General features: G+C 41.1%; 1 protein-coding gene across 1 annotated transcript in view; it reads left to right on the top strand.

Annotated features, from left to right (window-relative positions):
* The window catches only part of LOC124591504 (ATP-binding cassette subfamily C member 4-like), a 257017-nt gene that overhangs the window by 182834 nt on the left and 46658 nt on the right, over positions 1-27525 (top strand). The window contains exons 12-17 of the mRNA XM_047131737.1: positions 1275-1427; positions 5484-5680; positions 7358-7818; positions 8740-8819; positions 16616-16766; positions 17731-17837. Coding sequence (XP_046987693.1) covers positions 1275-1427; positions 5484-5680; positions 7358-7818; positions 8740-8819; positions 16616-16766; positions 17731-17837 — 1149 coding nt within the window. The remainder of the gene's footprint in view (positions 1-1274; positions 1428-5483; positions 5681-7357; positions 7819-8739; positions 8820-16615; positions 16767-17730; positions 17838-27525) is intronic.

Raw genomic sequence — 27525 nt, forward strand, 5'->3', positions numbered from 1 at the left:
GATGTCCAAATCATTTGCTCAAATTGTTCTGGATGTTCTTCAAACCAGTTGCGAATAATAGTGATCTGCTGACATGATGCTTTGTCACCCATAAAAATTAATCATTGTTTGGGAACACGAATCCCATAATGGCTGCAAATAGTCTGAGTAGTCGAACATAGCCATTTCCTGTCGATGACAGGTTCAGATGGACCAGAGGACCCAGACCATTCAATGTAAACAGAGCTCACACCATTATGGAGTCACCAACAGCTTGCGGTGTGTCTTGTTGACAACTTGCATCAATGGCTTCAGGGTCTGCACTACACTCTAACCCTACCATCAGCTATTACCAGCTGAAAACGGGACTGATCTGACCAGGCCATAATATTGTAGTTGTCTAGGGTCGAACCGATATGGTCGCAAGCCCAGGAGAGGCGCTGGAGGCAACATCATGCTGCTAGCAAAAGCACTTAATCAGTCATCTGCTGCCATACCCCATTAATGCCAAATTTTGCTTCAGTGTCCTAATGGATACATTCATTGTATGTCCCACCTTGGTTTCTTCTGTTACTTCATGCAGGGTTACTTGTGTATTAGCACTGATAATTCTACACGAACACTGCTGCTCTTGGTCAATAGATGAAGGCATGGCCACTGTGTTATCCTTGGCAAGAGGTAATGCCTGAAATTTGGTATTTTTGGCACAATCCTGACACCTTGGATCTCAGAATGTTTATTTCCCTAACTATTTCTGAAATGGAATGTCCCATGCGTTCCATCTCCAACTACAGTTCTGCGTTCAAAGTCTGTTAATTCCCATCATGCAGCCATAATCGTGTTGGAAACCTCTTCACAGGAATCACCGGAGTACAAATGAGAGCTCCACAGAGGCAGCGCCCGTTTACACCTGGTGTACACGATGCTACTGCCATTTATGTATGTGCGTATCACTGTCCCACGACTTTCATCACCTCATTGTATAGCAGAGCATAGACTACTTACCTTTTAAAAATCCTTTTGGTTTTGGTTCAGATGTCATAAAGTAATGATGAAAATCATAGTCATCAACAAAATCGTTCCAATTTTATGTCATGGAACAAACAGTACATCAGACTATACAAAGTGTTTGTATAGTTTGGCTTCAAATGATAAGACATAGAATTGTTTGCCTAAATGAATTACAGATCCTCATACATCAGCTGCATTATGTTATTTTCAGTGGTGCGTCGGTACATTAGCAGTAGTTCTGTGGTAAACATGTTCACTTAAATTAGTTTCTCCAATTTTCACAGGGTAAAATAGAAGACCAGGGCACATTTAGTGAACTTACTCTCAGCAAGAAGAATTTTGCAAATATGCTGGCTAACAACCAGGAAGAGACAAAGGAAGCAATTAAATCATCACGAGAGGAGCTGAGACAGCAGCTGTCGATTACTTCAACATTTGTAAGAATGCAGTGTAAATAGAAAATAAGATATATTACAATTCGACCACAAACAGAGGAAACACATGAATTGGCACACACATACAGAAATATGATCCAGTTCTAAACAGCAGCTTTGGGTGACTTGAATATTGAGCACACTCCTGTGTGTTGTTCCCATGGGGGCATCAAAGATACAGTAATTATAATAACAGCCCGTGTATAAGCTTAGAAGTAGTAGTTCTTCCTGTGCTGGAGATGTGTTTTCGATAAAATATGATGATGTGACACAATACAAAGTTTCTCCAATTAGTCACTATTGGTGAAAGCAGATAATAGGTTAGCAGAAAATATAACATAACAATAAAAACAATTATTGACTAAATAATTTAATTGGATAAATAAAAAACACTCACCAAGCAGCAGCAAAACACACACACGAAGGAGCCACTGGCTCTGAAAGCTTACCAATTAAAACTGTCTTTTATGTGTGTGTTGTGCCTCCACTTGACGAGTAAATGTAATATGTACCATGAACTCGTGTGACATTGTAGAATTTCATAAATATTTACTATTAACACACAGTTTCAAATTTTGAAATTAATGATTTAAAGTGCTGCTTCTTCCATGTAAAAGTGTTTGTTAGTTATTGGCATATTCCGAAGATCAAAGTTGTGACATCTCACGAGGACATGGAATGGATGGATGCAGATCTCTCTCTCTCTTTGAGTTTGAAGTTATTTTTACTATCCATCAAATTCTTTACATTACTGGGCAGGCAGTCAGATGTGTTTATTGGTTAATACCTCACACCTTTCTGTGTCAGACTAATGGTGAATAATGTATGGTTAAATAATTTTTCCATCTAGTATTATATTTATATTTATAAATGCTACTCTTTAGAGGATGTCATTGATTGTGGACAACTAACTTAATGAGGCTGTTGTCAGTATGCCAAACTGTTTGACGAGCTGAATGCAAGATTTTGAAGTAGTCACTACATATTTTCCTTGTTACACACTTCTGTGCTACATATTTCCCCTTGATGAAGAGTCACACCAGAATGTGAGGCCATAAGACATTATTGAATGATAATGGGAAAAGTAAGCCACTGTTTTGACATTTTGACATCATCATCATCATCATCATCATCTCCAGAATCTGATGAAATCCATGATGCCGAAGTTGCAGAGCAGAGATATTTGAGATCTGTAACAGGAGACTTCCAGTTCAGTTTTTTTCAATGTAAACATCTAAGAATGTGATATATTCTGATTCACTGATTTACTATAATGCAGACCCTCATGCAGTATTTTTAATGGTGCGGTCAAACCTTCTCCACTACTAAAATGCATATATTGTGCTTCATCTAAATTCAATAACTGTCTGTTTACAGAGCACAACTTATCAATTTTTTGGAAATTATTGTTTACTTTTCAACTCTTGAAGTTGTTTTTGAGCATGAATTTAATAGTTCCATCATCTGCAAAGAGAACTACTGCTTCTTGAGTTTATGGTTGAAGATCATTTATAAAACAAGAACAAGAGCAGACCCAATATAGATCTGTGGGATACCTTGGTAATGATTATTCTTCATTCTGAAGATGCTGGTTCATTGTGAACACTCTTTTTATTAATGCGATACTCTACATCCTTCTAGCTTGAGAAGGTGAATACCAGTTACCAGCAAAATAACATGTAAGCATAATATTTTACCTTCTCTAACAGAATACTGTGAACTGCACAGTCAGATGTTTCTGACAAGTTACAGAAAATTTCAGCTGGCAGTATTTTATCATCCAAATTTTGTTAATTACTTTGTGAACTGAAAAATACCATATTCTGTGGAGAGAACCTTTTGAAATCCAAACTGATGCTGAGGTACTTTGAGACAGGTGTTGTATGGTTCTTGCATACATAATTGCTTCCATTACCTTCGAGCAGGATTTTATTGAAACTTTCTGGCAGATTAAAACTGTGAGCTGGACTGAGACTCAAACTCGGGACCTTTGCCTTTGGCAGGCGAAGCTGTGAGGATGGTTCGTGAGTCATGGTTGGGAAGCTCAGTGGGTAGAGCTCTTGCCCACAAAAAACTAAAAGCCAAAGTTTGAGTTTCTGTCTGTAACACAGTTTTAATCTGCCAGGAAGTTTCATATCAATGCATACTCTGCTGCAGAATGACAATTTCATTCAAGATTTTGTTGTTTGTGTGGTAAAGTAAAGCTGTCTACATTCTGAAGGATAAGATTTGGATTTTTTAAAAACTCTGTTAAAAAATAAAACAGGCTGTATATCAAATCACAGTAACAAGAATAATTTGAATATTATAGAATGTGATCAGTTTTGAACCATGGACCTCCGGATTTGCAGTCACTTTCCCACTCAGCACAGAGCCATATGAAAATGAAACTTATTCTAGGAATATTATAAGATGGGTTCTTTATCTTTTACACTCATCTTACATCTACATCTCATTTTACTATATATAGATTACCACTGGGAAATTTTGAATGGTTCATGAGGAGTCTGGATTTCTTACTGTGCTTAATGGACTGAACGTCCTTTGAAAGCGAATAGCATCATCATGCTATGCCCCTAGAATAATAAAACTTTTGTGTAGTAACTCATGCACCGGAGCAACTTACTTTGCATATGTGCACTCAATCATTTGTTTTGAAATAATCTTTTGGGGAACAAATTCTCAGAATATGCAAACAATCTTCAAACTACAAAAATGAGCCATCCGAATTATGACAAATAGTAACAAGAGAAGGCATTGCACAGAGTTGTTTAAATCTATGGGAATCTTGACTGTTCCCCTTGAATACATTTTTCAAAGAGTGATTCACATAAAGAAAAACATAAATCAGTACCCAATGAACAGTTTCCTACACGAACATGAAACCAGATGAAGTCACCACCTACATCTGAGCAGAAAAACAAAACGAAAACACAGAATATTGTACTATACAATGGACTTAAACTATTCAACACTTCCACAGAATATAAAAGTTAGAAACAAAATATGTGCCTTCAGACATGGCCTAAAAAGTTATTTGTTAGAAAAGGGTTTTTAGTCTGTCAAAGATTACCTGGAAAGTAGGTAAAATTTAGTCGACAATGTGACTGATTAAGTACTGTAACTAGGAGCTTTCTTTAGTATGTTCAATAACAGTGGTACATCATGTATAATCATAAAGCACAGTAAGGCAAATAACTGTAGTTTATATTTAGGAAATGCAATTGTACTTTTATATACCCGTGTGTCTGTATCACCTATATATGTATTTGCTGACAACATCCATACAATCTATATTGTCTACAAATGGATAGAAAAAATAAATAAATAAAATAAATTAATTCACATTTTAACACAGACATCTTTTTATAGTCAATGTGCCATCCAAAAGCTCTTCTAAAAGAAACCAAACTCAAATGAAAGTGTTATACTGTTAGTTTGAAATTGTTTGAAATATTTTGTTGCAAAAATACGGTCCTACTTGGTGGAGTGTGTAAAAATAGTGGGATGCATTTAGTGATTATCTGGAAATAAGGATTGGAATGGAGCCAAGTATACTACCTTGACAAGATCACATCTTTTGCCATGCCAGGTAGTGCATATTGTCTAATTCACCTTACAGATTGTGCTCAGTTGATAAAGCCTGTAACTTCTTCTTTTCCTCATTCTCATTTCCACTAAAGAACTAGGTGATAAAGGCAGCCTGACTACAGATAATACCAGGATGGGATAAAACCTGTATCTGTTTCCATTAGCCCCTTATCGTCGTCATTCTTTGCAATGCTATAGTTCACTGGACCTCTATTTTTAAAAGCTCGAGCTTCAAATGTATTATTACAGAGATAATGCTACCTTTCAAGATACCGTAGTGAATAGAATTATAATCAATCCTTGTACAGCTGAAATTTGTATCTGAGTAACTTGATAAAGTTCAAAATAATATCATTTAAGATTTAAGGAACAATGGATGTGTATTTTCAGCAGTAAATAAATATGCTGAATATTAATGCGTTGTATTGTGATGAACAGTGGGAAATTAAGATGGTTTTCATTCTGCAGAGTAAAGGTGATGAGGATGACGAGGTGGAAGAGCCAACTGAAACAGCTGAAATGCTTGAAAAGGGAAAACTGAGCAATACGCTTTACAAAGATTACTTTACGGCTGGATCAAGTTGGTTGCTACTTTGCTGGCTGGTTGTTGTGCTCCTGCTTGGACAGATTGCTTCCAGTGGGGCAGATTACTGGGTGACATATTGGTAAGACCATTTTAGACCGTTCTGTTTTTCATAAGGTAGCTAAATCAAGAATGGTAGAATGTATACTGCAAAGTTATGTCAGCACAGAAATAAGCAAGATCATACACACATTGTATACACTTTTATGTATATTGAGGGGGAAGGGAAGGGAAGGGAAGAGAAAGGAAAGGGAAGGAATTAATGATATCAGTTGCATCGGGACTTCATGTGAAATAAACAAGTGACAATGTATGCTGGACTGAGACCCAAACCCAGGATCTCCTGCTCACCAGACAGTTGCATTAACCACTGCACCACCTGAATATAGTGTTCCTTGCAAATGTGTGTACAGTCTCGGCACACGCCCTTTTCGACTCGCATTCCCACCTAGTGCCATCTATCCACAGTCCTTGTCCATGTCCCAGCAGGAACCTAAAATTAATGAACAAGGCAGACAGGGATGGGTCTGTGGATAGGTGGCACTAAGTGGGAATATGAGTCAGCCGAGGAACGTGCTGAGATAGTCTGCACATTTGTGGTACAGTGTGTCCAGGTGGTGCAGTGGTTAACACAAATGCGTAGTAAGGAGATCATCACAGGTTTGGGTTGTGGTCCGGCACACACCTTCACTCCTCACTGCTGATTCCGCACAATGTCCCGATGCAGCTGATACTGTTAGTTCCCCTGTTCTGTCCCCTGGCCCTTTCCCCTCCTTTCCTACTCCACCTTCAATTTACATAATGTGTGTCACAGCTGCTGATCCCTCATGGTGTCTTTCTTTTGGGCATGTCAGAAAGAAAAAAAATACACACACACACACACACACACACACACACACACACACAAATATTTACTTTTATAGTTAAATGTGATTTTTGCATATTTGTGGAAATCAGTTGTTCTGGTATGGTGTTTTAGTGGTGACACAGTATAAATTATCCCTAAAAATGATATGAATAGTAACCTGATGCCACATATTTAAGCCAAAACTAGGCATTCATAAATTGTCTCTTGTTTTCACAGCATCTAAATTACTTTGTACGTACAACTTGTCTGATATCTTATGAATGAAAGCTGCTCCCATAGGCAAGGACACCACAATAAATAGACAAATAGATTAGGGGTGGTGTTAGTATGAGAAAGCTGATCATAGTTGCTGACAACTGTTCACGACTATTAATTGATAAAATACACACATTCAGCTTTTTAAATCTGTGCTATAGCAGACCTAATGTGAAAGCTTCTTTACCCTCGTAGTGTAGTAGTTTTCGTTTGTTCCTTAAAAGTCTGATTAGTGCTCCTGTCATTTCCTCCACACTTCAATGAAACGCTTGCAGCTATGGTTGGTATGTGGTTGTAAAACATATGCCATGTTACGTTAGCTCCTACTTGATAAACTGAAAGGCATGGACCTAAAGCATAAGATTCATCGCTAGCTCTACCATGTGGCTGTAGGAATGAGAAACAGCAGCGTAATGTTAAGGATATATTGTTATTTAACAATGATATGCAGTGCTTATTGCTTGGAAAATTAAAAGTACTGCATCAGTTCATAATAGTTCTCTCTCTCTCTCTCTCTCTCTCTCTCTCTCTCTCTCTCTCTCTCTCTATCTATCTATCTATCTACCTCTAATATATATGAGTTTTTTGTTAACAATGCAGAAACTTTAGAATAATCTTCTTCCTGTTGTTTTCCAGGACTAACCAGGAGCAACTAAGGAAGGAATTAATAGCTAAGCAGGATGCTTATAATATGCCAAACAGCAGTTCTGTTCCCAGTTTTGAAGCTGAATTTCTCCTTGATGAGTCTAATCCATTCTCAAACACTACGTTATTTGACATTCTGAATACAACTGAAGCAATTCTCGGACTTGATGTTTCTACTGAGTGGAATGATTCAGAGTTTTCAGAAAAAAATAATCCCAGCTTGACTCTAAAAGATTATGATAATCATCAAATTTATCACAGATCTATGTTCTTCACAAGAGATCAGTATATATACATATATACTATATGTATAATTGGAAGTATAACTATAACTATACTGAGATCCCTAGTCTTCTTCAAAATTACAATGAATTCTTCACAGGGGCTTCATGATAGAATGTTTAATACTATATTGAAAGGAACAATGCGTTTCTTTGACACCAATCCATCAGGTACGTATAGCTTTATCTTATCTCCTAAAATTCAGTTTTTTCGTGTTTAAAATTTTCTTTTGATAGGTAGCTTTATTTTCATTGGATAGTTAACAGAACTTCTCATGGAGAACGAGCTTCTGCTTACCAAGCTGCAATGAACCCAACTGGCACATGTGCAAATTTGTAAACCTGGTTGAACTCTATGTGACTAGTTTATATCCAGGGTGGAATAATACTTAGTGGTTAATATGTATATTTTGGATCCACCACTCCCTTTCCTCAATTTTCTCTCACCACCTGTTCTTTTCTCTCACAAGAGAAGTCGTATCATACGCTACACATCTATGCACCAGTGTTCTGCTTAGAACAGCAGTTGAACACGGGCCGGCACTTTCATTTCACAATATTCGTAGCTCAATGTTTCCTTCAAAGCATTTATTCACAGTGTCACACACATGAATCTATGTTTTGTCAAATAATAAAGTTATAACTTCAATTCTGATGCCATTTTTCTTATTTCATTTCTTTCCTGATTCTTTTATTGTGGAACCTTTCATAGCCCAATCTCACAGACAGAAAAACTAGTTACTGTGTGCACTTCCTGTTTTTGTGGCAGATACTTAAATTCTTTTCATCTCAGCATCATATTCCTCCTATTGGAATTTGCACACTATCAACTTGCTCACCATTGTAACTGAACAGTCAACGACCTCTTAAGTCAGCACACTCATTCTTTTTCTCTTTCTCAATACTGGATCAAAAACAGTTTTTCTAACAGATTCTACATTAAAACATGTAGAAACAGTTATGATAAGCTATTACTGTTTCTTGATTAAGATGTTGCCAGTAATCTGTTTTTCTTTGCTAGTGGTGATCGTTGAGTATGTATTAGTTCTGTTCCTATTGTTTGTATGTACTGAATAATAATTCCTTTTTAAGGTCGAGTGTTGAATCGTTTCTCCAAGGACATGGGTGCAGTTGATGAAATGCTCCCTAGAGCTATGCTAGATGCTATACAGGTAACTAAAAGTACTTATACTTTTTCAGTAATACCTCATTTTAGCACTGTCAGCTTTCACCTTAAATTCATAGCCCACAATAACTGATTCCAAAGGAATAAAAGGCATCTGTACATCAAACTATATATTACTATAATAGAGGGAAACATTCCACGTGGGAAAAATATATCTAAAAACAAAGATGATGTGACTTACCAAATGAAAGTGCTGGCAGGTCGACAGACACACAAACAAACTCAAACATACACACAAAATTCAAGCTTTCGCAACAAACTGTTGCCTCATCAGGAAAGAGGGGAGGAGAGGGAAAGACGAAAGGATGTGGGTTTTAAGGGAGAGGGTAAGGAGTCATTCCAATCCCGGGAGCAGAAAGACTTACCTTAGGGGGAAAAAAGGACGGGTATACACTCGCGCGCGCGCTCGCGCACCACACACACACACACACACACACACACACACACACACACACACACACACACACACACACACACACACATCCATCCACACATGTGTCTGTATATGTCAGTCTGTCCTCTCTCTCTTACTTTTCCTCTTCCTCCTTCCTCCCTGTGCGCGCCTGAAGGCTGACCCACGCGTTAGCACGCGTAGCTGGTGACGGGGTAACGCATAATTCCCCGCCCTGGGTAGACAAGTAAGGCACGCACGTACCCCCGGGTAAAGGCCAGGCCCAGGGAGGGGTGATTGCCTGAGCTGATACCTTCTGACAATGCCGATTGGTCCCTCCGTCTGTTTCTCAGGAGGTGTGACCTGAGGTGTAAACATTCACCTAAGGCGGGAGTGCCCTCTGAGAGGGTCCCCATAAGGAAGGAGCGTGCCATCGGAGACACTGGCAATCATGGGGGATTCCTCCGCAATGGATTTCTCTTCTTCTCTCTCGACTTCTGCCCACAAACGGAAACATGACCAGCCCCCAGTGACAAAAGTACTACCGCCTACCCCACAGTTCCTCGGCATTTCTCGATCTGAGGACGGAAAGGATTTTTCCTCTGTCAACCCTTTCGTTATCCAGAAGGGCGTAGATGCCAAAGCCAGATCTGTCAAATCTTGTACAAGGTTGCGTAATGGTACCTTGTTACTAGAAACTGAGGGCGCCTTCCAGGCACAGAAACTGCTTCGAGCCACACTCCTGTACACGTTCCCTGTCCGGGTGGAGGCTCACCGAACTTTGAATTAGTCTTGTGGTGTGGTCTATACTAGATCCCTCGACGGATTGACTGACGAGGAGATTCAATCTTTCCTCGCTGAGCAGGGTGTGACGGCTGTCCATAGGGTCATGAAAAAGGTCAACAATGACCTTGTACCGACCCGGACACTTTTCTTGACCTTCGATAGTGTAAGCTGCCATTGCGCATGAAGGCGGGCTACGAGGTTATTCCTGTTCGCCCCTATGTCCCGACACCTACGCGCTGCTACCAGTGTCAGCATTTCAATCACACTTGACAGTCTTGTTCCAATGCGGCTAAATGTGTCACTTGTGGCAGGGATGCCCATGAGGGTGACTGTCCACCTCCGTCTCCTCGTTGTGTGAACTGTCAGGGTGACCATGCAGCATCCTCCCGCGACTGTCCCGTCTATAAGGAAGAACGCTGTCTCCAAGAAATTTGGGTCAAAGAGAAAGTGTCCACCTCGGCTGCTCGCAAGCTATTGGCTAGTAGGAAGCCCACGCTGCTCCCAGCGGGGAAATACAGTACTGTCCTCGCCTCTCCTCGGACTACCAGGGAGGTGGCAACCCAGACATGCGATCTGACCTTCAGCACCACGGTCGTCCGTTCGGCCAGTGCTAAGATTGCGTGGTCGACGTCTCCTCTTCCTCCCATCACCCCACAGACACCAGCCCCTTCCTCAGCTTCTGCTAAGACAAAGACCCAGAAGTCAGATGCACGGGGCTTCAAGAACAAACCGTCCCGTGCAGACTTCCTACGTACCTTGACCTCCCAGCCATCGACTGGTACTGCCACCAAACGACCTTCCAAGAAGGCTCATAGGAAGCGCAGTTCTCCTTCTCCGCCACAGCACATTTCTTCTCCTGCGCCACCCAGCGGTTGCCGCCCCAGGCCGTCATCCGTTTCGCCTGGCCGCACCGCTGGTAGCCAAACATCTGGCCGTTCGCCGGCGGAGGAAGCTCCCCCTCCCGGCCATCTTACCAAGATGGCTGATGAACCTATAGAACCAATGGACGATGACTGTCCACCTACTGATAGCGGCGGCAATGCTCGCTCGAAGCCAGGCCCTCAGCGGCCTTCGAGGTGACCCCTTCTTTCATCTTCCTTTTCTTCTTACGATGGCACTTATTCGCTGGAATATTCGCAGAATTCGCTCCAACGGAGAGGACTTGAAGTTGCTGCTCCACTTGCACCGTCCGCTCGTCGTAGCCCTCCAGGAAACGAAGCTACGCCCATGCGATCAAATTGCCTTGGCACCCTACACCTCTGTGTGTTTTGACCTACCCCCTGTGGCAGGTATTCCGGCTCATGGAGGGATTATGTTGCTGGTCCGGGATGATATTTACTACGATCCCATCACGTTGCACACCGGCCTGCAGGCAGTTGCCATCCGAATTACTCTCCCCACTTTTACATTTTCCATTTGTACCGTTTACACTCCATCGTCGTCTGCCGTTACCAGGGCGGACATGATGCAAATTATTGCTCAGCTACCTGCACTACTTATGTTCACTGGAGACTTCAATGCCCACCATCCCCTTTGGGGCTCTCCAGCATCCTGCCCGAGGGACTCCCTGTTAGCAGACCTTTTCAACCAGCTCAATCTTGTCTGCCTCAATACTGGCGACCCTACTTTTCTTTTGGACACATCTCACACCTATTCCCATTTAGACCTCTCTATATGTACTACCCAACTTGCATGCCAGTTTGAGTGGTATGCACTTTCTGATACATATTCGAGCGACCACTTCCCGTGTGTTATCCATCTCCTGCAGCATATCCCCTCTCCGTGCTCATCTAGTTGGACCATCTCCAAAGCAGACTGGGGGCTCTTCTCTTCCAGGGCGACCTTTCAGGATCAAACCTTCACAAGCTGCGATCGTCAGGTCGCACACCTCACAGAAGTCATTCTCGCTGCTGCTGAATATTCCGTCCCTCACCCTACTTCTTCTCCATGTCGCGTACCGGTCCCCTGGTGGACCGCAGCATGTAGAGACGCTTTACGTGCTCGTCGACGTGCTTTACGCACCTTTAAAAGCCACCCTACAGTGGTGAATTGTATCAATTATAAACGATTACGTGCTCAGTGTCGTCGTATTATTAAAGAAAGCAAGAAAGCCAGCTGGGCTGCTTTCACAAGCACCTTCAACAGTTTTACTCCTTCTTCTGTTGTCTGGGGTAGCCTGCGCCGGCTATCTGGCACTAAGGTCCACTCACCAGTTTCTGGCTTGACGGTCGTGAATGACGTCCTTGTGGCCCCTGAGGATGTCTCCAATGCCTTCGGCCGCTTTTTCGCAGAGGTTTCGAGCTCCGCTCATTACCACCCTGCCTTCCTCCCCTGCAAACAGGCAGAGGAGGCTAGGCCACTTAACTTCCGCTCCTCGAATCGTGAACGTTATAATGCCCCATTCACCATGTGGGAACTCGAAAACGCACTTGCCCGGTCACGGCCCTCCGCTCCAGGCCTGATTCTATTCATATTCAGATGCTGAAGAACCTTTCTCCTGCGGGTAAAGGTTTCCTTCTTCGTACTTATAATCACATGTGGATTGAGGGACATTTTCCCGCATGCTGGCGCAAGTCTATTGTTGTCCTGATCCTTAAGCCGGGGAAGGACAAGCACTTGCCTTCCAGTTATCGACCCATCTCGCTTACCAGCTGTGTCTGTAAAGTGATGGAGCGAATGGTTAACTCTCGTTTGGTTTGGCTGCTCGAGTCTCGACGTCTACTTGCCAGTGTACAATGTGGATTTCGTAGGCGCCGCTTTGCTGTTGACCATCTGGTTACCTTGTTGACCTTAATTATGAATAACTTCTTGCGGAAGCGCCCGACCGCGGCTGTGTTCTTTGATTTGGAGGCGGCTTACGACACCTGTTGGAGGGCGGGCATTTTCCGCACCATGCATACATGGGGCCTTCGCGGTCGCCTCCCTCTTTTTATTCGTTCATTTTTAATGGATCGACAGTTCAGGGTACGTATGGGTTCTGTCCTGTCAGACACCTTTCGCCAGGAGAATGGGGTGCCACAGGGCTCAGTTTTGAGCGTCGCTCTCTTCGCCATAGTGATCAATCCAATAATGGATTGCCTCCCAGCTGATGTATCGGGCTCCCTTTTCGTGGACGATTTTACCATCTATTGCAGCACGCAGGGTACATGTTTCGTGGAGCGCTGTCTTCAGCGTTCTCTTGACCGTCTTTACTCCTGGAGTGTCGCCAATGGCTTCCGTTTTTCTGCCAAGAAGACGGTCTGTATTAACTTCTGGCCCTACAAAGAGTTTCTCCCACTGTCCTTATGACTCGGTCCCGTTGCTCTCCCATTCGTGGAGACAACAAAATGTTTAGGTCTTACATTTGACAGGAAACTTAGCTGGTCTCCACATGTCATATTTGGCTGCCCGTTGTACCCGTTCTCTAAATGTCCTCCGTGTTCTCAGTGGTATGTCGTGGGGAGCGGATCGAACCATCCTACTTTGCCTATATCGGTCGATCGTCCGCTCCAAGCTGGATTATGGGAGCTTCGTATACTCCTCTGCACGGCCATCCATCTTACGCCGCCTCAACTCCATACAACATTGGGGTTTACGTCTTGCGATCGGAGCGTTTTATACTAGTCCCGTCGAGAGTCTTCATGCTGACGCTGGTGAATTGCCACTCACCTACCGGCGCGATATACTGCTTTGTCGGTATGCCTGTCGGCTACAGTCAATGCCCGACCACCTGTCTTATCGTTCCTTTTTTGACGACTCTCTCGACCGTCAATACGGGTTGTGTGTCTCTGCCCTGCTACCCCCTGGAGTTCACTTTCGTCGCCTCCTTCAACACCTTGATTTTTCACTCCCTGCAACCTTTAGAGTGGGCGAGAGCCACACGCCACCTTGGCTCCAGGCTCAGGTTCACGTTCACCGTGACCTCAGCTCGTTCCCAAAGGAGGTTACCCCCGGTTCGGTCTACCACTCCCGTTTTGTCGAACTTCGTTCGAAGTTCATTAATATGACCTTCATTTATACAGATGGCTCTAAGACCAATGACGGGGTCGGGTGTTCTTTTATTGTCGGGGCACAAAGTTTCAAATACCGGCTCCATGGCCATTGTTCGGTCTTCACAGCTGAGCTCTTTGCCCTCTACCAGGCTGTTCTTTACATCTGCCGCCACCGACATTCTGCTTATGTCATCTGCTCCGATTCTCTGAGCGCCATCCAGAACCTCAGTGATCCGTATCCGGTTCACCCTTTCGTGCACCGGATCCAACGCTCTCTTCAGCAGCTGGTGGACGTCGGTTCTCCGGTTAGCTCTATGTGGGTTCTTGGCCATGTCGGTATCCCTGGGAACGAAGCTGCAGATGCTGCGGACAAGGCTGCGGTCCTCCAGCCTCGGACAGCTTCTTGTTGTGTCCCTTCGTCAGATTGTAGCAGGGTCATTTGTCGGCGCATTTTATGGCTGTGGCATGCCGATTGGGCTGCACTTACAGACAACAAGCTTTGGGCCTTGAAACCTCTTCCTGTGGCTTGGACGTCCTCCTCACGCCCTTCTCGGTGGGAGGAGGTAGTTTTGGCCCGGTTACGAATTGGACACTGCCGGTTCAGCCATCGCCATCTGCTGGCGGCTGCGCTGGCGCCGTTCTGCCCATGTGGGCAATTGCTGGATGCCTGTCAGTCTGTCTTTTATCGTGTTCTCCGTTTCGTTGCTGTTTTAAACTTGTGACTCGCGGTGCATTCCTAACGTAGTCTGGGCGCTAATGACCGTTGAAGTTGTGCACCCTAAAAAAAAATAATAAAAAAAAAACCAGAACGTTGCAGGGAATCTGTAACTTTGTGTCAGATGGTAGGTGCAGAGGTGAAGGCAGTATAGTGTGCTTAGTACACAGTACGGCTGTCCTCCCATGTGGTGCTCATTCCCATCCAGCCCAATGTTGTACTAATGTCACATCTGTATACACCAAAAATCTGGATATTTCACAATTCGACCAGCTGGCCAAACGGAAACCCACGAGGCCTCTTTCAAACTCTCAGGTGCTGATAACAGTATCTCGTGCAAGTACATGGAATCTGTGTCCTTCAGTGATGACTCATCTGCCATTATTCATGCCCATTACATACCTTACCAGGCCTCTTAGTAGCACTAAACACGAACAACTCTAACGCACTCTGGTGTGGCCATTCTACCTACCTGTCACAGGGAATTGCAGTGTTGGCTGGCAGAAAAATCTAGTTATAAATCTATGTCTATCTATGATGCGGAGTGTTACTCAGTCAATGTTGCATGCAGCTTTGGTTTCTCTCGGTGGGTTTCGGCTTCTCTCGGTGGGTTTCGGCTTCTCTCGGTGGGTTTCGGCTTCTCTCGGTGGGTTTCGGCTTCTCTCGGTGGGTTTCGGCTTCTCTCGGTGGGTTTCGGCTTCTCTCGGTGGGTTTCGGCTTCTCTCGGTGGGTTTCGGCTTCTCTCGGTGGGTTTCGGCTTCTCTCGGTGGGTTTCGGCGCATGGGCTTCATTCGTTTGTAAGTTGGTCTGCCTTCCATAACAATGAACACGTTCTTATACCTTGGATCCAAAAAGACTGAAAATAGCTATTCATGTGCGCTGTGCCGACTTCTAATAACAAATAAATTTTGCCTTTTTACAAGTATTTCTTCTGCTTTTTATTGAAATAGTGAAGTAAGTTGATATGCAGTTTTGTCGCCCGAAAAGATGTATGTATTACATAGAACATAATTTTTATGTAATTTACTTTATTATAAAATAAGTTTGTTACCGGTCATGGATGCTGAATTGAATACGAAAAGAACCAGAAGTTCAGAGTTCAAAACAAGTTTGAAACAGATCTAGAATGGACAGTGGAACTGCGATGAGTGGCCATGCGAAGGAGTAAAAGTCCGTCTGACCGAGACAGATGGGAACGGGTCTGAATGCCGTTGCGGGGAAAAAGACTGACCATTTCCCATTCCTGGGAATTATAAGTAGAAAGCCTTAGCTGAAGTGAATTGTGAAAGACTGTTCCTCAGAATTCATTCTTTGCTCATTCTGTTCATCTCAATGTACCGTACATTTGGACCCGTTAGTTTGCGAACGACCCATCTCTACACAGAACATTTGAATTCTCTGGTTCCTGCCTTCCATTCAACTCAGAATCAGGGGGCCATAATCAGTTTCGAGAATAGTTCTGCAGCTTCAGAGATTTGTTAGATAGATAGATAGATAGATAGATAGATTATTACTATTTCTGGTGGAGGGTTTCATAGAGGAAAGCAGAGAAGCAAGTGAAGAAGAATTAAAAACTATTAATGTATGCCATGAGAGACATTTTATTAGTGCAAAGTCAGTTCTTCCATAATTTCACAATAGATTTCTGACACACACAATAAATTCTCTTCAGAATGTATTGCCAGCCGGTGTGGCCGAGCGGTTCTAGGTGCTTCAGTCTGGAACCACGAGACCGCTACGGTCGCAGGTTCCAATTCTGCCTCGGGCATGGATGTGTGTGATGTTCTTAAGTTAGTTAGGTTTAAGTAGTTCTATGTTCTAGGGGACTGATGACCTCAGATGTTGAGTCCCATAGTGCTCAGAGCCATTTGAACCAGAATGTATTATAATATTTATTAATAAAAGTTTCAATTTTTCAGATATTCCTTGTCATGACAGGGATACTAATAATGGTTGTAATTGTGAATTATTACTTCATAATTGTAATCATTATCCTTGGTCCATTGTTTTACAAAATACGATGTGTGTATCTTGAGACAGCACAAGACATCAAACGACTGGAAGGAGTCAGTAAGTACATCACCATTTATTTAAAGTACCTGTAACAAAAAAGTAAATACTGATTTTTGCTAAGGTTGAAGACAAATGTTAATTAAGCTTTCAAAAGCTTAACTCGGCAGAAAATGAATTCGAAACAAATGTTTGAAATGATAATCCAGAAAAAAGCGGGCAACTGTAACTTTGACGCCTCGATTATTGATGTGTAATTCAAGTCTTTCTCTGTGATATTAGGGGTTTGCTAATATGTTAGAGACATAAGATCATGTCCTAACTTTAATTTATGCAAATTGTACTGCATTGCTGAATATGGTAAGTTGTCAAGAAATTTTGGGAAAGCCAGAGGCCTGCTTAATTCTAGTAACACAATTTCAGAAGGCTCATTTGCAAAACAGAGTATTTCTGGCCACTATAACAATAATTTATTGGTTTACTGACACAAATTACACATGCAACACTGGGTACTTCTTAATGTTGAGAATTAAATTCCAGTATGGCTCTTCTTGAATAATCTTAGTTCCTGAAACATTTAGAAAATATTAAATTTTGATGAATTACTGGAACAAATTATTGGAACATCTACTATTAATAATAAAATATCAAATAAAGATTAACTTTGCTGCTCCAAAAATGCTGCAGAAAAAATCTGAAATGTGAATATGATGGAGTTTGAATATCAAAAAGCACATGCAGTTCAGTCAGTTGTGATGGGAGGGATTAAAGTAGATGTACAGTAACACCTTGTATTTAATGTTTCATTTTTCTTTCTCCATTAATGCCACTTTACTATATTTTCTTGGTAGAATTCATTTTTGTTTGGTACACTTGGGAACAGAGTAAACTTGTCAGTGTGTTGGAGTAATACTGTTTTGTATCCACTGAAACATTTGCAGCTACACATAGTCAGCTGTTGCTAACTAATATTAGATTTGACAATTATATTGTTGCATTATTAATAGTAGTTTGGTGCTTTCAGCTCGAAGCCCAGTGTTTTCATATGTATCAGCCTCTCTCAATGGCCTTACAACAATAAGGTCATCAGCAGCACAAGATATGGTCATGAAAGAGTTTGACAACCTTCAGGTATTCTTTATTTACAATTTTTTGTTAAGATTTATTTAAGGTCATGTTATGTGAAACAAAAGTATAATTAACTTAGGATGCTGCTGCTGTGGAATGTAATTCTCTAATTTGGTTCTGTAATTGGTTTACATTGTGATGTGATCATCTACAGGGTGTTTCAAAAATGACCGGTATATTTGAAACTGCAATAAAAACTAAATGAGCAGCTATAGAAATACACCGTTTGTTGCAATATGCCTGGGACAACAGTACATTTTCAGGCGGACAAACTTTCGAAATTACAGTAGTTACAATTTTCAACAACAGATGGCGCTGCAAGTGATGTGAAAGATATAGAAGACAACGCAGTCTGTGGGTGCGCCATTCTGTATGTCGTCTTTCTGCGGTAAGCGTGTGCTGTTCACAACGTGCAAGTGTGCTGTAGACAACATGGTTTATTCCTTAGAACAGAGGATTTTTCTGGTGTTGGAATTCCACCACCTAGAACACAGTGTTGTTGCAACAAGACGAAGTTTTCAACGGAGGTTTAATGTAACCAAAGGACCGAAAAGCGATACAATAAAGGATCTGTTCGAAAAATTTCAACGGACTGGGAACGTGACAGATGAACATGCTGGAAAGGTAGGGCAACCGCGTACGGCAACCACAGAGGGCAACGCGCAGCTAGGGCAGCAGGTGATCCAACAGCGGCCTTGGGCTTCCACTCGCCGCATTGCAGCTGCGATCCAAATGACGCCAACGTCCACGTATCGTCTCATGCGCCAGAGTTTACACCTCTATCCATACAAAATTCAAACGCGACAACCCCTCAGCGCCGCTACCATTGCTGCACGAGAGACATTCGCTAACGATATAGTGCACAGGATTGATGACGGCGATATGCATGTGGGCAGCATTTGGTTTACTGACGAAGCTTATTTTTACCTGGACGGCTTCGTCAATAAACAGAACTGGCACATATGGGGAACCGAAAAGCCCCATGTTGCAGTCCCATCGTCCCTGCATCCTCAAAAAGTACTGGTCTGGGCCGCCATTTCTTCTATTGGCCCATTTTTCAGATCCGAAACGATTACTGCATCACGCTATCTGGACATTCTTCGTGAATTTGTGGCGGTACAAACTGCCTTAGACGACACTGCGAACACCTCGTGGTTTATGCAAGATGGTGCCCGGCCACATCGCACGGCCGACGTCTTTAATTTCCTGAATGAATATTTCGATGATCGTGTGATTGCTTTGGGCTATCCGAAACATACAGGAGGCGGCGTGGATTGGCCTCCCTATTCGCCAGACATGAACCCCTGTGACTTCTTTCTGTGGGGACACTTGAAAGACCAGGTGTACCGCCAGAATCCAGAAACAATTGAACAGCTGAAGCAGTACATCTCATCTGCATGTGAAGCCATTCCGCCAGACACGTTGTCAAAGGTTTCAGGTAATTTCATTCAGAGACTACGCCATATTATTGCTATGCATGGTGGATATGTGGAAAATATCGTACTATAGAGTTTCCCAGACCGCAGCGCCATCTGTTGTTGAAAATTGTAACTACTGTAAGTTCGAAAGTTTGTCTGCCTGAAAATGTACTGTTGTCCCAAGCATATTGCAACAAACGGTGTATTTCTATCGCTGCTCATTTAGTTTTTATTGCCGTTTCAAATATACCGGTCATTTTTGAAACACCCTGTACTTAAACACATTCAAATGACTTAAAATAGAAATGTTTGATACAGTGAAAGAGCTGACCCAGTAATTGCATCTAAGCCTGTCTGAATTTTCACTGTAGGTTTATTAACTTTCTTCCCTTACATTTAAAAGTACTGCTGCAAACTTGTTTAAGCAAAAATTGCAGACAGAACTGCTGAGAAGGAAATCTTTGGAAAAATTAGTAAGAAAAGAATATTCATATAGATAATCCACGAATATTACACAAGAAAGGTTAAATAATACACCACGGCCATTTCATTTTGAAAGAGTGTTACACGGAAAGCTAGCCTGAAGAAGACCATTATTGGCATCTTTAAAACAAGCCATAAATAATGTAAGTGCTAATAATTAACTCTTACACTCTACTTTTTATTTTTCCCTCTCCACTTGCCCAGATAGCTAAGTTGTGTGTGCACCCTGTAGGGTTCTATCACTGAGTACACAATGATCTGCTATCTGTGGTAAAGTGACAAGGTCACTAGTGCAATTCATTGACCTTCTGTGTACAGGCAAGAAGCCTAACAAACTTTTCGTTAGGCCAGTATCATTTACTGCACTCAAAGGTGACACAGTAGCTGCAGTGATGAAAGATTTCCCTGTTCTTTTGCTTGCAGAAATGTAACATGCTTCACATTTGTTGGCAATAAGTAATTTATAAGTGCATGTTTGGTGATGGTAAAGTTCTCTTGAACCATTGAAGGCATTTGTTTGGATGCTGTGATGTAGTTACTCTCTCAATGTAGCTAATGTGAGCCAGGATAACTGACTCTGTAATTAATCAATACTGTGTGCTTTTTTAATCCTGACAAGTGTGTCGTAAAGTGAGTAAATAATAATAGAAACACTAGTCATTTCAGTTTTTTACTGCATTCCTACTTTTACTTAATTCCTCATTGTACAGATTGTATTGTTTAACAGTTGCTTTTTAACTATCTTTTTAATTTAGTTTATTTGGTGAATCCTTTAATCTCCTTAGACAATTAATTTTACAAAATAAATCCTTAGAGAAAATGCTGTTTCGAGTTACATGTTTTCTTTCTTGGAAGTTCACTGTAGGTGTTGTTTACTGTCCTGGACAGAGGTGTCTGTGCAGTAGTTATCAAGGTTAATTGTGATTTGCACAACTGATCATTAACTGTGCTCACATGATGTAGTCGAACCCCCAAGGCTTTAGATGAATCTTTGCGATGAGTGTAATTATTGTTCTTCCAGATTCTTATCACCCATTTCTAATTTTTGAAAACTGTGTATTCTTTAGGCACATCAATAGTGTTGTCCATTAAAATACAGCACCTGGGAGGATAAATAATGAAATTTTATGTACTGTGTGTACAATACTGCAGGAAGAATAAATTTCAGAATTCGTAGATGATTGGGAAATAAGTTGGGTGCAAAATTTTGTATACACAGCTGCTGCCTCCAGCGGTGACAATGCCTCTGACCCATCAAGGCATAGTTGAACTGAGCTGTTTCAACTGTACCACAGTGTGTATCAGTTGTAGTGGCTAGTGAGTCAGTGGTGATGTGCCAGTCTTTTGGCAACCCATGCCCATACATCAATGAAAGTCAACAGCCAGCAGCCTTAACGTGCCAGAAATGTAATGGCTGCTGTCCAAATTAATGGCTATGCAGACCTGAGGTAAGTGTATCCAGTGGTACCCCATACCATGATGCCAGTTGCTGGCCCAGATTTACAATGACTGTAATCTGGAAATTGTTCTTCAGGGTGTCTATACAGATTTACATCCAGCAAGGTGCTATACACTGTGCTGAGGCTTGTCTGAAAAGGCCACGTGGTGCCACCACTCTGTCCAATGTTGCTGAGGAGCTCAATACTGATACCCAAGTTACCTGACTTTGTTGTGCAATCCTACACTGCCAAGTGAGCACCGTGTGTGCCCTTCTTGGGCGTTACTCATGTGGGGTCATTGAAGTCCTGCATGGAATTGAATATAGTCCTCATGAATCTACTAATTTCGTATGTGCATGACAATTGTGGGATCTTTAGCAGCACAAGTGGCAGTCTTGCAGAATGATACATTTAGTCTCAATAGGCTCCATTCCTGCTAGTGTCAAATTCCAACATGTGCTTGTAAACTTTTCTTCTTAAGTGAAGTGTCACATAATCTTATTACAAACAGCATTCAAATTAGATTTCTGAATGAGAAAACACTGCACATTCTTCCCTCATATGCAGAATATAGATGGGCTACTCGTGCCTACTTTCTGTGGTTGTATGGAAATGCTGATCTTAGGCACAGCCAAGCATGTAGCGCATTTCAAGCCAATTTGTTGCATGCCACCATCATGGTGGTTTTAGTGGCCATCATAGTTAAGTTGCTTTTCATTCCCATACCCTTCAGAAACAATCAATCCTACCCAGCTGTCAAATTCACAATAATTGCTTAAATCAGGGCTTCCCAACAAAATTTTCTCGAGGACCCCCTCATCGAGCATGATTGGTACCTTGTCATATCGCAGTATCAAGTACCTAAAAAAAGAAAAGTTCAGAGTCTTTTTATACATTTTCTGTTTTTGGTACTTAGATAAAAACATTGACATATTCATTATTGAAAAAAATATTGAGCTTCAAACTTTTTAAATTTAACCGTCATTGTTATTGTTAAATTTTTTATTATTGCTCAAAATCTTTGTCTTCAAATCTGGGTGTTTAGTATAACAAACTCCTTAAAAAAAATAGTGTGTGCTAGTGTCAGTTGGCTCTAGGAAGACTCTAGACGCAGAAGTTAACGTTCGCTAAAGCTCTACTCGTGCAGGAAGCGGCCAAAACAAAAAAATCTGTTATCATACGAAATATATTTAATATATTTTTTATTCTAATAGCATCTTGTGGACCCCTCTGGCACAGCTCGCAGACCCCCTGGGGGTCCACAGACCACCTGTTGGGAACCACTGGTTTAAATAATCAAATTTGTCCCAGTGATTCATAACAATTTCTTCTTTGTTCCTCCATCAAAGACATTATATTTTGTACCCAACATCTTAAAATCATCAAAATCTCTACAGTAGTTCCTCAGGATAGCCCAGATAAATAAACAGAAGTGAGCAGGGGACTTCAATTTTATACACTGATGAGCCAGAACATTACGACCAATGCCAACCTTGAGGATGAATGCCTTCTGGTGATGTTGCAAGCATGTGGTGCAATGAGGAAAGAATGTAAGTAGGAGACTAATCAGCAGTCATTATGGTGGAGATACAGCCAACATATGCAGAAATTAACTAATGTAAGCAGTTTTGACAAAGGGCACATTGCTGTGGCCCTGCAGCTGGAATGAGAATCTCTGAAACGGCAAAGCTGGTCATCTGTTGGCATACTACTGTCATGAGCACCTATGGAAGATAATGAATGATGGTGAAATAATGAGTAGACCATATGGTATTGGGTGACCACATCTCATCACAAAACGTAGAGGTTGGAGGATCTCCCACTGTTTAATCAAGAATGGGCCGCGATCTGTGGCAGGTCTGATGACAGAGTACAATGTTGTTGCAGGCCGAAGTGTTTTGAAGTAAAAGGCTCAAAGGCCATTGTTGAACATGGAGCTCCACATCACATGCTACATATTCGTATGTTGATGCAATGACATTGTGGGTTATGATTGCAGTGGGCACAGCATCAGTGAGTTTTCATCGTGGATCAATAGAAAAGTGTCGCCCGTCGAATGAATCATATTCCTCGTTACACCAGGTCAGTGCTTGGGTCGTTACGCTGTCATCTGTGTGAATGGCTGCACGAAACATGCGCCATGCCACTAATGCAGGCTGGTGAGGGCATAATTACACTGTGGGGTACACTGAGTTGGGCTTCCATGGGGTCTGTGGTGGTAATCGAAGACATCAAGACAGCAGTGAACTCCGTGAACATAATTGTGTACCACCTGCATTGATTCATGCTTGAAGTCTCCCCCTATGGCAATGGAATCTTCCAGCAGGATAAATGCCTGTGTTGCAAGATCTGAATCGTGCTACTGTGGTTTGATGGACATTGTAGTGAACACAAATTGAGGTCCGCCAGCGAATGTTCCTAACTAGTATCCAGTGGAACATATATCGGGTATCAGCTGCATGCATGTAAACCATCATCCTGTAATTTGTGTGAATTGCTTGACCAGTGCATAGACATCTGTTGCCACATACTTCTGGAATCACGTGAAGGTTGCAGAATCCATGCCAAGCACAACCTCTGTTGAACTGTATTTGAAAAGTGGAACAACATGCTATTAAACAGGTGTTCATGATGTTTTGGCTCAACAGTATAGGTAGATATAAAAAGATTTAATACAATTGTATTTTATTTACTTACTAAAATATGACTACACCTTACATTTTATGTTTGGATGCAATAATGTTCATCCATTATGCTTTTGGTGGATAATGAATGCAAAATATATTCTAATGGCAAACATAAATTTTTTTTAATGGATATAATTACAGTATAACTATAAAATCTTCCTTCTTGCCAAATTTCATGATTCTTTGTCAGTGGGAAATATCTTACAGGTTTTGATGAGTGAGTCAGTTTGCCACAAAATTTGTGATATAAATCACTGAATCTTTTTACTGAATTTGCTTAGTAGTTTACAGTTTTTACACTGCCAAGGGACCATGGACCTTGATTTGTGGCATAAATTTGAAATTGAAAATCTACCTGTTCCTGTCAAAGGAGGCAGGCAGAATGATCCAGTAAGGGTATTGTTTACTGTTTCTACAGACTGAAACATGATCCCTAAAAAGTCAATAATTTTAGCTACAAGCATTCACTTGAATGAACTTAACACTTGGAGATTTGAATAGACCAAAGGAATTAATCAATTCTGGTATTTAAATTTGTTGTGTTCTAGTATATCTTATATTTATGGTTTTATGTGCAGATTTTTGTAAGGCTTTTCTGTTCAAATTTTCGTCCTTGATTTGTCATCTCTATTACTACTCATCTTTTCCTCAGGCCTCAATAAACATACTAAATTTTCAGAAGTAAACGAATCAGGTTTATATTTTTCCCAACTACATCTTGATAAAAAGTTAATTATCTGCTGGTAAATCTTCCAGTTGGTATGATTGGTATTGTTGCGGCCCATGAAACTTTAATGTTTGTAATGTTTCATCTAGAGCTACACTAGATATCTTCAGATATCTAAGTACTTTCGATCGCCGATAGTGAAAATGCAACTTACATTTCGCATGAACGTTGGGAAAAGCAAAATGGCACTTTGGGGAATAAGGTAAGAGAAGAAAATTTACTGACGCAAACAACTGTGAAGGTGGTCAATATAAATGTGCCGACCAAAAATTGTGTCGAAGTGTGTGGTAAAACAATACAAAACGATTCGCAAATTGTGAACTCCAATAACAGGAAACTGGTTGTGTTTTCAGACAGCCATGGTCGTGGACTTCCTAGTAAACTAAAAGAAACAACTGAAACATTTTCGTGTGGTATAGTGAAACCGGGAGCCCCACTTAGCGAAATTAAAAAAATGACCGAATCCGCAGAGGCAAAAAATCTGCATGATAAAGACTTCGTTGTACTTATGGGAGGCGCAAACGATGTCTACAAAAATGAAACATCGAGTGCAACGCGCGATCTTAAACAGTGTCTGAGGAACCTCACTCACACTAACGTAATACTTGTCAATATTCCGCATCGCTATGATCTTGTAAGATGGTCATGTGTTAACAGGGAAATAGAAAGTGCCAACAGTCAGTTTGCAAAAATCTGCAAACATTTTAAAAACGTGAAATGCGTTGATATAATCAGTATTGGACGTAGATTCCACACGCAACACGGACTTCACCTGAATGGCTTGGGGAAAGAATATCTGACAAGCCTGATAACCAGGGTAATAAAAAACCACCAAAACAAATTCAAAACCAAAACGATAATTGCATTGCCATCGCCTGACTCCATTACGAAAACACTTCAAAAAAATTCATTAGAAACTTCATCAGCAGCAGCAAAACATGTAAAAAAAGACCAAATTTTAACAGAAAGAACAGTGGACATCGATTTCAACAACAAAAGAACTACTGTTCCTCATCAGCCAAGTATTATTTTAGACGAAAATAACAAAAACGAGAAGACTCCAAGTTCACAAGGAAACACGGCAGTAGTGGTAGAACCAACATTTGAAGTGTCAGAAACAGCACCACCATCAACAACAACAAATAGAAGGCTGTTGGACAGAAGAAATGCTGAGCCTCCTTCTCATCTCAATGATTTTTTGTGTGTGGGCCCGAAGAAACAGAAGGGACAACAGTAGGTAGTGTCAGGTGTCTCCTCTCTCCTGTCTCAAGGCAGACTCCAATGGATTCTCAGTCAGGTAACAGCACTAATAGAATGAAAAAGCAGGAGGAAGGCATCTCTTTCTTTCATCAAAATATAAGGGGCCTCTTAAACAAAGTAGATCAACTCCTTATTAACATTAGTGAAAAGGACAGTATAAATAATGCCCAGATTTTGTGCTTCACTGAGCACCATGTTACTGATAAATGTGCCTTGCCATCTATAGCAAGTTATACTTTAGTAACATACTACTGTAGGGAAAGTAAAGATAAAGGTGGAGTAGCAATTTATGTTAAGGATAGTGTAGCATACAAAGCTATAGATATTAAGAAATATTGTGTGGAACAACAATTTGAGGCATGTGCCACAGAAATAACAACTAAATTCTATCCAATAATAGTGTTGGCTGTCTACAGGGCTCCTTCAGGTGACATAAAAACTTTTCTGCATTCAATGGAACTCCTTCTGTCATGGTTATTTTCAAAAGCGAAGGATATTGTAGTATTAGGTGATTTTAATATAAACTTTTTGACAGAAAATAAGAATAAAATAGACTTTGAGATTGTGATGAACTTACTCAATCTGACTTCAGTAATAAATTTCCCAACAAGAATTACATCCGAGTGCCAAACTATGATAGACAACGTTTTTTTAGATGTAAATAGACATTGGAACTATATTGTCAGGCAGGTTATAAGTGGGCTTTCAGATCATGATGGACAAATTCTCACTATTTATGACGTTAATCTGTTCAAAAAAGAATTTCCTCGATGGAAAGTCATAAGAGTAATTAATGAAAAGGCGAAAGGAACTTTCAACCACAGGTTGCAGCAAATGGATTGGTCTTTAGTATATAGCCATGATGATGTTGATACTAAATTTAACTGTTTTATAAATGAATTCTGTGCTCTTTTTGAAGAAATATTTCCCAAGAAATGGGTCAGAAACAGTGCTTCCAATTCTGTAAGCAAGCCTTGGATTACAAAAGGTATAAAACAGTCATGTAAAACCAAAAGGGAAACTTATGCTGCAATAAGATTCTGTAAAGATGTAGAAAAATGGGAACACTATAGAATATACTATAAAATTTTGAAGAAACTAATACAGAAATCAAAAGCCCTTTATTATGAGAAGAAAATAGATAATTCTAATAATAAAATAAAAGCAATTTGGAGCATTGTAAAAAAAGAAACAGGAAGAGATGCAACAAGTAAAGAAGATATAAATAATATCAGATATGAAGGTATCCTAATAGATAACCCCAAAAGGGTGGCTGAGATTTTTAATAAACACTTCCTATCAGTATCTCAACAGATTGGTTGCAAGCCCGATGTTGATGAAGCTGTAACTCTTTGTCAAGCTGTATATTCTAACACAATTTCAGAAATGCACCTTAATCCTGTCACTGTAGAAGAAATTCAAAAAATCATCATGTCTCTAAAAAGTACGAATTCTGCAGGGGTTGATAATATATCTAGTAATTTATTGAAATATTCTTGTGTGTGGATAAGGGACATTCTCTGTCATATTTTCAATGCTTCCCTTCAGAAAGGTGTTGTTCCCAGTAGACTTAAGTATGCCATTGTGAAGCCCCTGTACAAAAAGGAGGATAAAGCTGAACTAACTAACTATCGACCTATCTCTTTGCTGACAGCTTTCTCCAAAATTCTAGAAAAG

Source organism: Schistocerca americana, chromosome 2 (genome assembly GCF_021461395.2).
Source record: "Schistocerca americana isolate TAMUIC-IGC-003095 chromosome 2, iqSchAmer2.1, whole genome shotgun sequence".
In the NCBI taxonomy this organism is placed as follows: domain Eukaryota; kingdom Metazoa; phylum Arthropoda; class Insecta; order Orthoptera; family Acrididae; genus Schistocerca; species Schistocerca americana.